The sequence below is a fragment of the Dromaius novaehollandiae genome, chromosome 33, assembly GCF_036370855.1.
Source record: "Dromaius novaehollandiae isolate bDroNov1 chromosome 33, bDroNov1.hap1, whole genome shotgun sequence".
In the NCBI taxonomy this organism is placed as follows: Eukaryota; Metazoa; Chordata; class Aves; order Casuariiformes; family Dromaiidae; genus Dromaius; species Dromaius novaehollandiae.
Genome location: NC_088127.1, coordinates 197,223 through 210,918, shown reverse-complemented (window position 1 = coordinate 210,918; position 13,696 = coordinate 197,223). Strand labels below are relative to the sequence as shown.

The 13,696-nt window shown below is 69.6% G+C and overlaps 1 protein-coding gene across 1 annotated transcript in view; it reads left to right on the top strand.

Annotated features, from left to right (window-relative positions):
- The window catches only part of NOTCH3 (notch receptor 3), a 62,128-nt gene extending 51,249 nt beyond the window's left edge, over positions 1-10,879 (top strand). Inside the window, exons 30-34 of the mRNA XM_064499419.1 lie at positions 2,620-2,782; positions 3,983-4,287; positions 5,495-5,642; positions 5,923-6,020; positions 7,808-10,879. Of these exons, the coding sequence (XP_064355489.1) occupies positions 2,620-2,782; positions 3,983-4,287; positions 5,495-5,642; positions 5,923-6,020; positions 7,808-8,848 (1,755 nt within the window). The 3' untranslated portion in view covers positions 8,849-10,879. The remainder of the gene's footprint in view (positions 1-2,619; positions 2,783-3,982; positions 4,288-5,494; positions 5,643-5,922; positions 6,021-7,807) is intronic.
- The last annotated feature ends 2,817 nt before the right edge of the window (positions 10,880-13,696 follow it).

The following is a 13,696-nucleotide window of genomic DNA, read 5'->3' as shown; positions in this document are numbered from 1 at the left end:
GGCCAGGGGGTGGTAGCATGGGCATGGTGGGCATCATGGACCTGGTAGGGTTGGTGTGGGGTCAGGGGGTGGTAGCATGGGCATGGTGGGCATCATGGACCTGGTGGGGTTGGTGTGGGGTCAAGGAGTGGTAGCATGGGTGTGGTGGGCATCATGGACCTGGTAGGGTTGGTGTGGGGTCTGGGGGTGGTAGCATGGGCATGGTGGGCATCATGGACCTGGTAGGGTTGGTGTGGGGTCTGGGGGTAGCACCATGGGCATGGTGGGCATCATGGACCTGGTAGGGTTGGTGTGGGGTCTGGGGGTGGTAGCATGGGCGTGGTGGGCATCATGGACCTGGTAGGGTTGGTGTGGGGTCAGGGAGTGGTAGCATGGGCATGGTGGGCATCATGGACCTGGTAGGGTTGGTGTGGGGTCTGGGGGTAGCAGCATGGGCATGGTGGGCATGATGGACCTGGTAGGGTTGGTGTGGGGCCAGGGGGTGGTAGCATGGGCATGGTGGGCATCATGGACCTGGTAGGGTTGGTGTGGGGTCAGGGGATGGTAGCATGGGCATGGTGGGCATCATGGACCTGGTAGGGTTGGTGTGGGGCCAGGGGGTGGTAGCATGGGCATGGTGGGCATCATGGACCTGGTAGGGTTGGTGTGGAGTCAAGGGGTGGTAGCATGGGCATGGTGGTCATCATGGACCTGGTAGGGTTGGTGTGGGGTCTGGGGGTAGCAGCATGGGCATGGTGGTCATCATGGACCTGGTAGGGTTGGTGTGGGGTCTGGGGGTAGCAGCATGGGCATGGTGGTCATCATGGACCTGGTAGGGTTGGTGTGGGGTCGGGGGTGGTAGCATGGGCATGGTGGGCATCATGGACCTGGTAGGGTTGGTGTGGGGTCAAGGGGTAGCACCATGGGCATGGTGGGCATCATGGACCTGGTAGGGTTGGTGTGGGGTCTGGGGGTGGTAGCATGGGCATGGTGGTCATCATGGTCCTGGTAGGGTTGGTGTGGGGTCAAGGGGTAGCACCATGGGCATGGTGGGCATCATGGACCTGGTAGGGTTGGTGTGGGGCCAGGGGGTGGTAGCATGTGCATGGTGGGCATCATGGACCTGGTAGGGTTGGTGTGGGGTCTGGGGGTAGCAGCATGGGCATGGTGGGCATCATGGACCTGGTAGGGTTGGTGTGGGGTCTGGGGGTGGTAGCATGGGCGTGGTGGGCATCATGGACCTGGTAGGGTTGGTGTGGGGTCTGGGGGTGGTAGCATGGGCATGGTGGTCATCATGGACCTGGTAGGGTTGGTGTGGGGTCTGGGGGTGGTAGCATGGGCGTGGTGGGCATCATGGACCTGGTAGGGTTGGTGTGGGGCCAGGGGGTGGTAGCATGGGCATGGTGGGCATCATGGACCTGGTAGGGTTGGTGTGGGGTCTGGGGGTGGTAGCATGGGTGTGGTGGGCATCATGGACCTGGTAGGGTTGGTGTGGGGTCTGGGGGTAGCAGCATGGGCATGGTGGTCATCATGGACCTGGTAGGGTTGGTGTGGGGTCTGGGGGTAGCACCATGGGCATGGTGGGCATCATGGACCTGGTAGGGTTGGTGTGGGGCCAGGGGGTGGTAGCATGTGCATGGTGGGCATCATGGACCTGGTAGGGTTGGTGTGGGGTCTGGGGGTAGCAGCATGGGCATGGTGGGCATCATGGACCTGGTAGGGTTGGTGTGGGGTCTGGGGGTGGTAGCATGGGCATGGTGGGCATCATGGACCTGGTAGGGTTGGTGTGGGGTCTGGGGGTGGTAGCATGGGCATGGTGGTCATCATGGACCTGGTAGGGTTGGTGTGGGGTCTGGGGGTGGTAGCATGGGCGTGGTGGGCATCATGGACCTGGTAGGGTTGGTGTGGGGCCAGGGGGTGGTAGCATGGGCATGGTGGGCATCATGGACCTGGTAGGGTTGGTGTGGGGTCTGGGGGTGGTAGCATGGGTGTGGTGGGCATCATGGACCTGGTAGGGTTGGTGTGGGGTCTGGGGGTGGTAGCATGGGCACGGTGGGCATCATGGACCTGGTAGGGTTGGTGTGGGGTCAGGGGGTGGTAGCATGGGCATGGTGGGCATCATGGACCTGGTAGGGTTGGTGTGGGGCCAGGGGGTGGTAGCATGGGCACGGTGGGCATCATGGACCTGGTAGGGTTGGTGTGGGGTCAGGGGGTGGTAGCATGGGCATGGTGGTCATCATGGACCTGGTAGGGTTGGTGTGGGGTCTGGGGGTGGTAGCATGGGCACAGGAGGCACCATGGGACCAGGTAGGGTTGGTGTGGGGTCTGGGGGTAGCAGCATGGGTGTGGTGGGCATCATGGACCTGGTAGGGTTGGTGTGGGGCCAGGGGGTGGTAGGATGGGCATGGTGGGCATCATAGACCTGGTAGGGTTGGTGTGGGGTCTGGGGGTAGCACCATGGGCACAGGAGGCACCATGGGAGCAGGTAGGGTGGGCATGGGTCATGGTGGGCACCATGGGTCATGGTGGGCACCATGAGCAGAGGGGTCATGGCATCGGGGCAGGGGAAGACGTGGCGGGGTGTGGGGCACCTGCAGGGGGTTCCTGGCACCCCGTGACCGGGCACCCTTGGGTGCGCAGGTGGAGGAGCCGGGCGCCGAGCCCGAGGACCCTGTGGACTGCCGCCAGTGGACCCAGCATCACCTGGTGGCAGCTGACATCCGCATGCCGCCCGCCATGGCCCTCACGCCGCCCCAGGGAGAGTTCGACTCCGACTGCATGGACGTCAACGTCCGCGGGCCGGGTAGGGTGGGCACGGGGGGCACCGTGGGCATGGGGGGGGCCAGGGGTATGGGGGCACGGAGGAGACCACTGGGTTGGGGCTGTGATGGGCCAGGTAGGACCAGCGTGGAGGACACCATGGCCATGGGGGGGCCCCATGGGCATGGTAGGGCTGGTGTGAGGTCTGGGGGGGGGTAGTAGCATGGGCAAGGGAGGCCTCACGGGACCAGATAGGGTGGACGTGGGGCGTGGTGGACACCAGGGGCATGGGGGCCACCAAGGACCTGGAAGGAATGGCATGGGGTGCAGGGGGACACCATGGGCGTGGGGGCACAAAGGGCCCAGGTAGGGTGGACATGTGACATGGTGGGCACCATGAGCATGGGGGCACCATGGGACCTGGTAGGGCTGTTGTGGGGTCCTGGGGGGCACCCTGGGGCCAGGCAGGGTGGACATAGGACATGGGGGCCACCATGGGCTTGGGGGCCCTCATGGACCTGGTAGGACTGGTGTAGGGTCCAGGAGGCACCATGGGCTTGGGGGCCACCATGGACCTCGTAGGGCTGTTGTGGGGTCCAGGAGGCACCATGGGCTTGGTGGCCACCATGGACCTCGTAGGGCTGTTGTGGGGTCCAGGAGGCACCATGGGCTTGGTGGCCACCATGGACCTCGTAGGGCTGTTGTGGGGTCCAGGAGGCACCATGGGGCCAGGTAGGGTGGACATAGGACATGGGGGCCACCATGGGCTTGGTGGCCTCCATGGACCTCGTAGGGCTGTTGTGGGGTCCAGGAGGCACCATGGGCTTTGGGGGCCACCATGGACCTCGTAGGGCTGTTGTGGGGTCCAGGAGGCACCATGGGCTTGGTGGCCACCATGGACCTCGTAGGGCTGTTGTGGGGTCCAGGAGGCACCATGGGCTTGGTGGCCACCATGGACCTCGTAGGGCTGTTGTGGGGTCCAGGAGGCACCATGGGGCCAGGTAGGGTGGACATAGGACATGGGGGCCACCATGGGCTTGGGGGCCATCATGGACCTCGTAGGGCTGTTGTGGGGTCCAGGAGGCACCATGGGCTTTGGGGGCCACCATGGACCTCGTAGGGCTGTTGTGGGGTGCCAGGGCCACCCTGGGACCAGCCGGGTGGCGGGCATGGGACATCCCGGAGGCCTGGGCTTCCCAGGGCGCCCGGCGGCCCGCTAACGCCGGCCCGGCGGCGCCCGCAGACGGCTTCACGCCGCTGATGCTGGCCTCCTTCTGCGGCGGCGGCCCGGAGGCCGAGGCGGCCGAGGACGAGGAGGGCGACGACGCCTCGGCCGGCATCATCGGCGACCTCATCTGCCAGGGCGCCAGCCTGGGCGCCCAGACGGACCGCACGGGCGAGACCGCCCTGCACCTGGCCGCCCGCTACGCCCGCGCCGATGCCGCCAAGCGCCTGCTGGACGCCGGCGCCGACACCAACGCCCAGGACAACACCGGGCGCACGCCGCTGCACGCCGCCGTCACCGCCGACGCCCAGGGCGTCTTCCAGGTGAGGCCGCCGGCGCCGGGCGCTGCCGTGGGGCGCGGGAGGCTGCTGTGGGGTGCGGGACCCTGCCAGGAGGAGTGGGACCCCGCCATGGGGCACAGGACCCAACCATGGGGTGTGGGACCCTGCCATGAGGAGTGGGACCCCGCCATGGGGCACAGGACCCAACCATGGGACACAGCCCTAGAGACCCCACCATGATGCATGACACCCAACCATGGGGTGTGGGAACCTGCCGTGAGGAGTGGGACCCCGCCATGGGGCACAGGACCCAACCATGGGGTGTTGGACCCTGCCGTGAGGAGTAGGACCCTGCCATGGGTCATGGGAGGCTGCTGTGGGGTGTGGGACCTTGCCATGAGGAGTGGGACCCCGCCATGGGGCACGGGATGCTGCTGTGGGGTGCGGGACCCTGCCAGGAGGAGTGGGACCCCGCCATGGGGCACAGGACCCAACCATGGGGTGTGGGACCCTGCCATGAGGAGTGGGACCCCGCCATGGGGCGTGGGACCTTGTCATGGGGCACAGCCCTAGAGACCCCACCATGATGCATGACACCCAACCATGCGGTGTGGGACCCCGCCATGGGGCACGGGATGCTGCCATTGGGTGTGGGACCCTGCCGTGAGGAGTGGGACCCCGCCATGGGGTGTGGGACCTTGTCATGGGGCGTGGGACCTTGTCATGGGGCACAGCCCTAGAGACCCCACCATGATGCATGACACCCAACCATGGGGTGTTGGACCCTGCCGTGATTAGTAGGACCCCGCCATGGGGCACAGGACCCTGCCGTGGGGTGTGGGATCCTGCCATGAGGAGTGGGACCCCGCCATGGGGCGTGGGACCTTGTCATGGGGTGTGGGACCTTGTCATGGGGTGTGGGACCCTGCCATGGGGCACAGTCCTAGAGACCCCACCACGATGCATGACACCCAACCATGGGGTGTGGGACCCTGCCATGGGGCACAGCCCTAGAGACCACACCATGATGCCTGGCACCCCACCATGGGGCGTGGGACCCTGCCATGGGGCACAGCCCTAGGGACCCCACCATGATGCATGGCACCCCACCATGGGTCATGGGACCCCACTATGGGGCAGAGCCCTAGGGACCCCGCCACGATGCGTAGCACCCCGCCATGGGGTGCAGGCCCCCGCCGTGGGGCCGGGCCCCCTCCTCCCCAGCCCACCTGCCCCCCAACTCCCCCAGATCCTCATCCGCAACCGCTCCACGGACCTGGACGCCCGCATGGGCGACGGCTCCACGGCGCTCATCCTGGCCGCCCGCCTGGCCGTGGAGGGCATGGTGGAGGAGCTCATCGCCTGCCACGCTGACGTCAACGCCGTCGACGAGAGCGGTGGGTGCCCAGCGGGGCCCCCCCCGGCCAGGGGGGACGTGGTTGTGGGGTCTAGGGGGGGGCTCTGGGTGGTGGGAGTGGGGGGACCGCCCCCCAGGCAGATGTGGGGTCCTTGGGGGTGGTGGGACAGAGAAGGGGGCATCTGGAAGAGGTTTGGGGGGTCCCTTGGGTGGGTTGGGGACAGGGGAACCCCCCCAGGCAGTGGGTGCTGGGGGCGGGGGTCCCTGCGGGGGTCCCTGGGCTGCTGGGGGGGGTCTCACGCCCCCCCGTGCCCCCCCAGGCAAGTCGGCGCTGCACTGGGCCGCGGCCGTGAACAACATGGAGGCGACGCTGGCGCTGCTCAAGAACGGGGCCAACAAGGACATGCAGGACAGCAAGGTGGGGGGGGACGCCCCATTGCCCCTCGCCCCATGTCCCCAAGGGGAGGTGCCCCATTGCCCCTCGTCCCGTGTCCCCAAGGGGAGGTGCCCCATTGCCCCACATCCCCCGGGGGAGACGCCCCATTGTCCCATGCCCACTGGCTCCATGTCCACCCGAGGGGAGATGCCCCATGGCCCAACGTCCCCAAGGGGAGATGCCCCATAGCCCCACGTCCCCAAGAGAAGACGCCCCATCGCCCCCATGCCCACTCGCCCCATGCCTCCAAGAGAAGATGCCCCATTGCCCTGTGTCCCCAAGGGGAGATGCCCCATGGCCCCACGTCCCCAAGGGGAGACACCCCATAGCCCCATGTCCTCAAGGGGAGATGCTCCATGGTCCCACGTCCCCAAGGGGAGATGCCCCATTGCCCTGTGTCCCCAAGGGGAGATGCCCCATGGCCCCACGTCCCCAAGGGGAGATGCTCCATGGCCCCATGGCTCCGAGGGGCGATGTCCCATGTCCCCAAGGGGAGATGACCCATGGCCCCACGTCTCCAAGGGGAGATGCTCCGTGGCCCCATGGCTGCAAGGGGCGATGCCCCATGGCCCCAAGGGGAGATGACCCATGGCCCCATGGCTCCAAGGGGAGATGCCCCATGGCCCCACGTCTCCAAGGGGAGATGCCCCATTGCCCTGTGTCCCCAAGGGGAGATGCCCATGGCCCCACGTCTCCAAGGGGAGATGACCCATGGCCCCATGGCTCCAAGAGGAGATGCCCCATGGCCTCACGTCTCCAAGGGGTGATGCCCCATGGCCCCATGGCTGCAAGAGGAGATGCCCCATGGCCTCACGTCCCCAAGGGGAGATGACCCATGGCCCCACGTCCCCAAGGGGAGATGCTCCATGGCCCCATGGCTCCGAGGGGCGATGTCCCATGTCCCCAAGGGGAGATGACCCATGGCCCCACGTCTCCAAGGGGAGATGCTCCGTGGCCCCATGGCTGCAAGGGGCGATGCCCCATGGCCCCAAGGGGAGATGACCCATGGCCCCATGGCTCCAAGGGAAGATGCCCCATGGCCTCACGTCCCCAAGGGAAGACGCCCCATTGTCCCCGTGCCCACTCACCCCATATCCCCAAGAGGAGATGTCCCACGTCTCCAAGGGGAGATGACCCATGGCCCCACATCCCCAAGGGGAGATGCCCCATTGCCCTGTGTCCCCAAGGGGAGATGCCCCATGGCCCCACGTCCCCGAGGGGAGATGCTCCATGGCCCCATGGCTCCAAGGGAAGATGCCCCATTGCCCTGTGTCCCCAAGGGGAGATGCCCCATGGCCCCACGTCTCCAAGGGGTGATGCCCCATGGCCCCATGGCTCCAAGAGGAGATGCCCCATGGCCTCACATTGCCAAGGGGAGATGCTCCATGGCCCCATGGCTGCAAGAGGAGATGCCCCATGGCCCCACGTCTCCAAGGGGTGATGCCCCATGGCTGCAAGAGGAGATGCCCCATGGCCTCACATTGCCAAGGGGAGATGCCCCATGGCCCCATGGCTGCAAGAGGAGATGCCCCATGGCCCCACGTCTCCAAGGGGTGATGCCCCATGGCCCCATGGCTGCAAGAGGAGATGCCCCATGGCCCCACGTCTCCAAGGGGTGATGCCCCATGGCTGCAAGAGGAGATGCTCCATGGCCCCACATCTCCAAGGGGAGATGCCCCATTGCCCCCGTGCCCACTCGCCCCATGGCCCCCCAGGCGGCTCCCCCCTCACCCCGTGGCCCCGCCGACCCCTTCCCCCCCCCACCCCAGGAGGAGACCCCGCTGTTCCTGGCCGCCCGCGAGGGCAGCTACGAGACGGCCAAGATCCTGCTGGACCACTTCGCCAACCGGGAGATCACGGACCACCTGGACCGGCTGCCGCGCGACATCGGCCACGAGCGGATGCACCACGACATCGTGCGGCTGCTGGACGAGTACAACACGGTGCGCAGCCCCCCGGGCCCCCTGCCCGGGCCCCACAGCCTCTCGCCCCTCCTCTGCCCCCCGGCCGCCTTCCTGCCCGGCCTCAAGGGCGCCGCGGGGGCCAAGAAGCCCCGGCGCCCCAACGCCAAGGGGACGGGCGCCGGGGCGCCCAAGGAGCCCAAAGGGCGCGGCAGGAAGGCGGGCGCCGAGTGCCCGGGGCTGGAGAGCTCGGTGACGCTGTCGCCCGTCGACTCGCTGGACTCGCCCTACGTGCCCGGCGCCGCCTCGCCGCCCGCCCTGCTGTCGCCCGGCCTCTTCCGCCCCGAGGCGCCCTTCGCCGTGGGGCGCCTGGGCGAGGGGGGGCCCGGGGCCGGGGGCCGCCCGGCGGCCTGCGTGGGGCTGGGCTTGGTGGGGCCGGTGGCGGTGCCCTTCGAGTGGCCCTGCCGGGCGCCCCGTCACCCGCTGCTGGGCCTGGGGGCCCCCAACCTGCCGCCCCCGCCGCCCCCGCCGCCCCCGCCGCCCCCGCTGCTGGCCTACGGCCCCGGGGTGCTGCTGCGAGCGGCGGGCGTCGCCGTGGCGGCGGGCGTCCCCGTGGGTGCGGGTGTCCCCGTGGGGGCGGGTGTCCCCGTGGGTGCGGGTGTCCCCGCGGGGGGGGGCGCCGGGGAGGACTACGGGCCCGGGCGGTACCTGCGGGTGCCCAGCGAGCACCCCTACCTGACGCCCTCGCCCGAGGAGTCGCCCGAGCCCTGGGCCAGCCCCTCGCCCCGCTCCCTCTCCGACTGGTCCGAGGCGGCCGGCAGCCCTGCCGTGCTGCCGCCCCCCCAGACCCAGCTGGGGCCCCCCCCGGCCCCCCCCGAGCAGCCCCCCAACATGCAGGCTTTCGCCTGAGCCCGCCCCCCCCAAAAAAAGGGGGGGGGCACCCTTGGGTGCCCACTTTTGGGTGCCCCCATCTTGGGTGCCCATCACCACCCTTGAGTGCCCCCCCCTTGGGTGCCCCCCACCCTTGGGTGCCCATCACCACCTTTGGGTGCCACCCCCCACCCATGGTGCCCCCCCACCCTTGGGTGCCCATCACCACCCTTGGGTGCCCCCCCTTGGGTGCCCACCTTTGGGTGCCCATCACCACCCTTGGGTGCCCCCCCTTGGGTGCCCTTCACCACCCTTGGGTGCCCCCCCTTGGGTGCCCACCTTTGGGTGCCCATCACCACCCTTGGGTGCCCCCCCTTGGGTGCCCTTCACCACCCTTGGGTGCCCCACCCTTGGGTGCCCACCTTTGGGTGCCCACCACCACCCTTGAGTGGCCCCCCCTTGGGTGCCCCCCACCCTTGGGTGCCCATCACCGCCCTTGGGTGCTCCCCACCCTTGGGTGCCCCCCCTTAAAAAAAAAACACAAAACCCCCACTTTTTTTACAAAAATTCCCCCCCCCAAGTAGCCCCCCCCCAAGGGGCGTCCGGCTGGACCCCCCCCCTTTTCCACATCCCCCCCCCCCGATTTCTTTAAAAGAAAGGTCCTTTTTGGGGGGGAAAAGGGCATTTTTGCAAGCCGGCGCTTGCGGTTTTGGGGGGGTTTTTATTTTTCTTTTGTGCTGAGTGTAGCGGGCAGCCGGGGGGGGTGGGGGGCACCCAGTGGCCCCCCCCTTGATTTCTCCCCCCCCTCCTTTGCCCCCCCAGTTTGGGGGGGGCTGGGGCCCCCCTGTATTTGTGTACTGGGTACGCAGTGTTTTTAACTACCCCTGCCAGGCCTGGGACCCCCCCCCCACCCAATTTTTGGGACCACCCCCTCCCCTTTTTGGGGACCCCCCCATTTTGGGGACCCCCCCATATCCTCCTTGTCCCAGGAGCCCCCCCCCATCCAAGGACCCCTATTTTGGGGGATCCGCACCCCATGTGGGGTTGCCTGTCCGGGGGACCCCCCCCCATCTCCCAGGCCCCCCTGTCCTGGGACCCCCCCAACCCAGGACCCCCCCACCCTGACCCCCACCCATGTCCTGGGACCCCCCCCATTGTCCTAGGACCCCCCCCAATCTGGGGCCACCCCTTGTCCTGGGAACCCCCTGTCCTGGGACCCCCCCCACCCAACCCAGGACCCCCATGTATTGGGACGCCCCCCCTCCTGAGCCCAGGACCCCCCCACCCTGACCCCCACCCATGTCCTGGGACCCCCCACCCAACCCAGGACCCCCCCATGTATTGGGACACCCCCCCCCCCGAGCCCAGGACCCCCCCACCCTGACCCCCACCCATGTCCTGGGACCCCCCACCCAACCCAGGACCCCCCATGTATTGGGACACCCCCCCCCCCGAGCCCAGGACCCCCCTACCCTGACCCCCACCCATGTCCTGGGACCCCCCACCCAACCCAGGACCCCCCCATGTATTGGGACACCCCCCCCTCCCGAGCCCAGGACCCCCCCACCCAACCCAAGACCCCCATGTATTGGGACACCCCCCCCCAGCCCAGGACCCCCCCACCCTGACCCCCACCCATGTCCTGGGACCCCCCACCCAACCCAGGACCCCCCTCCCCATCTCGCCCCCCCATCTCCGTCCCCCCCCCCCCAGAATTTTTGGCACTTCTTCACATTCCAGGTACTTTCGTCCTTCGGTGACACCCCCCACCCATGTGCCCCCCCCACGTGACCCCCCCCACCCAAACGCCCCCTCGGGGGGCAGCACTGCCGCCCCAGCGCCCCGTCACCCCCCCCCGCCGTCCCCAGCACTGTGTACGTCCCCCGGCCGGGGGGGGGGGGAGCACCCATGGGTGCCCCCGCCCCGGCCCGCGCGGTAGCCTAGGGGGGCTCGGCCCCCACCCGCTTCGGCCCCCCCCGGCCCCCCCGCGATGGGTGCCCCGGGGGGCCCCGGCGTCCCCGCCGGTGCTGTACAGCCCCTGCGCGGCCCAATAAAGGCTAGTTACCCCCCCGCGCCCCCCCTGCTCTGTCACCCAGGGGTGCTGGGTGCTCGGGGGGGGGAGCTGGGTGCCCCCAGGGGTGCTGGGTGTCCCTGAGGGGGCTGGGTGTCCCTGGGGGGGGATGGGTGCACTCCGGGGGGGGGGAAGGGTGCTCCCTGTGCCCCCAGGGGTGCTGGGTGCACCCAGGGGGGCTGGGTGTCCCGGGGGGGGGGTGTCTGGGTGCTCCCCAGGGGGGGCTGGGTGTCCCTGGGGGGTGTGTGTCTGGGTGCTCCCTTTGCACCCAGGGGTGCTGGGTGTCCCTGGGGGGTCTGGGTGTCCCCAGGGATTTTGGGTGTCCCTGGGGGGGGGCTGGATGCCCCCCATGCACCCAGGGACGTTGGGTGCTCCCGGGGGGTGCTGGGTGTCCCTGGGGGGGGGGCTGGGTGCTCCCAGGGGTGCTGGGTGTCCCTGGGGGGTCTGGGTGTCCCCAGGGATGTTGGGTGTCCCTGGGGGGGGGCTGGGTGCTCCCAGGGGTGCTGGGTGTCCTTGGGGGTGCTGGGTGCCCCCCCGGGGGGGGGGGCCTAGGTGCCCCCAGGGGTGTTGGGTGTCCCCTGGGGGGGTGCTGGGGGGGGGCACCCAGGGGGTTGGTGCCGGGTGGGTGCGGGGCTCTGGGCGCCCCCTCCCCCCAAATCCCCTCCCGGCGCCCGGCGGCTCCTGTCGCGGCCGGGGATTAAAACGTGGGGCGGGGGGGGGGGGGAGGGGGCGGGGGGCACCACATGGCCGCGGGAGGGCCCAGGCGTCCGGGGCCGCCCCTCCCCCCAGCCCGCGGCGCGGCCGGTGGAACGGGGCGGGGCGGGGGGGGAGGGGCGGGGCGGGGCCGCCTGAGGGAGCGGCGCGCGCGGGAGAGGGGCGCGAGGGCGGGGCGGGGCCGCGGGAGGGAAGGGGCGCGCGCGGGGGGCGGGGCCGCGTGAGGGAAGGGGCGCGCGGGGGGGGCGGGGCCGCGTGAGGGAAGGGGCGCGCGCGGCCGGGGGGCGGGGCCGCGTGAGGGAAGGGGCGCGGGGGGAGGGGCGGCCTCGGGGGCCGGCGGGTTCCCCCGGTGCCACCCGCGGGGAGGGGGGGGACGGGGTGTCCCCCCCCCTTCCATGTCCCCTCACGTCCCCCTCCGTGTCCCCATCCCACACGCTCATGTCCCTCTGTGTCACCTCCATGTCCCCAGCCCATGCCATGGCCCTCCTGGTGTCCCCAGCCCGTGTCCCCATCCCACACGCTCATGTCCCTCTGTGTCACCGCCGTGTCCCCATCCCGTGCCCCCGTGTCCCTCCCATGCCCCCAGTCCATGTCCCCACCATGTTCCTCCTTGTGTCCCTGTCCTGTGCCATGTCCCTCCCTGTGTCACCATGTCCCCGTCCCCTGCCTCCCAGCCCTCCCCATGTCCCCATCCCATGTCCCCATCTGGTGCCATGTCCCCAACCTGTGTCTCCACCATGTCCCTCTCTGTGTCACCATGTCCCCGTCCCCTGCCCCTCAGCCCTCCTCTGTCCCCTCAGTCCCCCCCGTGTCCCCATCCTGTGCCTCCACATCCCCACCACATCCTTCCGTGTCCCCATCCTGCACCCCCGTGTCCCTCCTTGTGTCACTGTGTCCCTGTCCCCTGCCCCTCAGCCCCTCTGCATGTCCCCTCAGTCCCCGTGTCCCCATCCCATGCCCCCTGCTTCCTCCATGCCCCCCTGTGTCCCCATGTCCCCATGTCCCCATGTCCCCATCCCCCTCTGGTGCCTCCTGGCCCCTCTGCATGTCCCCCATGTCCCCATGTCCCAGTCCTGCAGCCCTGCGTCCCCATCCGGTGCCTCGCAGCCCCTCCGCACCCCCCCCGTGTCCCCATGTCCCCATGTCCCCGTCCCACGTCGCCATTCGGTGCCTCCCAGCCCCTCCGTGTCCCCCCGTGTCCCCATGTCCCCGTCCCGCGTCCCCATCTGATGCCTCCTGGCCCCTCTGCGCCCCCCCCGTGTCCCCATGTCCCCGTCCCACGTCCCCATCCGGTGCCTCGCGGCCCCTCCGTGCCCCCCCGTGTCCCCGTGTCCCCATGTCCCCATGTCCCTGTCCTGCGTCCCCATCCGGTGCCTCCCAGCCCCTCCGTGTCCCCCCGTGTCCCCATGTCCCCGTCCCACGTCCCCATCCGGTGCCTCGCGGCCCCTCCACGCCACCCCCGTGTCCCCATGTCCCCATGTCCCCGTCCCGCGTCCCCATCCGGTGCCTCACAGCCCCTCCACGCCCCCCCATGTCCCCATGTCCCCATGCCGCGTCCCCATCCGGTGCCTCGCGGCCCCTCCACGCCACCCCCATGTCCCCATGTTCCCGTCCCGCGTCCCCATCCGGTGCCTCGCGGCCCCTCCGCGCCCCCCCGTGTCCCCGTGTCCCGTGGCCGTCCCCGGCCGGGCCCCGCGTTGCCATGGCCGGCTGGCAGGAAAATAGGCCACCAGGAGGGGCCCGAGGGGGATTGAGCCGGGGACACGGGGGGGGACGGGGACACGGGGGGGACGGGGACACGGGGGTCCGAGCTGGACACTGGGGACATGGGGGGGATGGGGACATGGAGAGGATGGGGACATGGCGGGGCCTGAGCCGGACATGGGGGGCATGGGGACACGGGGGGCACAGGGACATGGAGGGGACAGGGACACGGGGGGACACATTAGGGGACAGGGGACACAGAGGGGACTGAGCTGGAGACGAGGGGACACGGGGGGGCTGAGCTGGACAGGAGGGGACACTGTGGGGACAGGGACACGGGACAGAGACACAGAGGGGACTGAGCTGTGACATTAGGGGATGGGGGGACATGGGAGGGG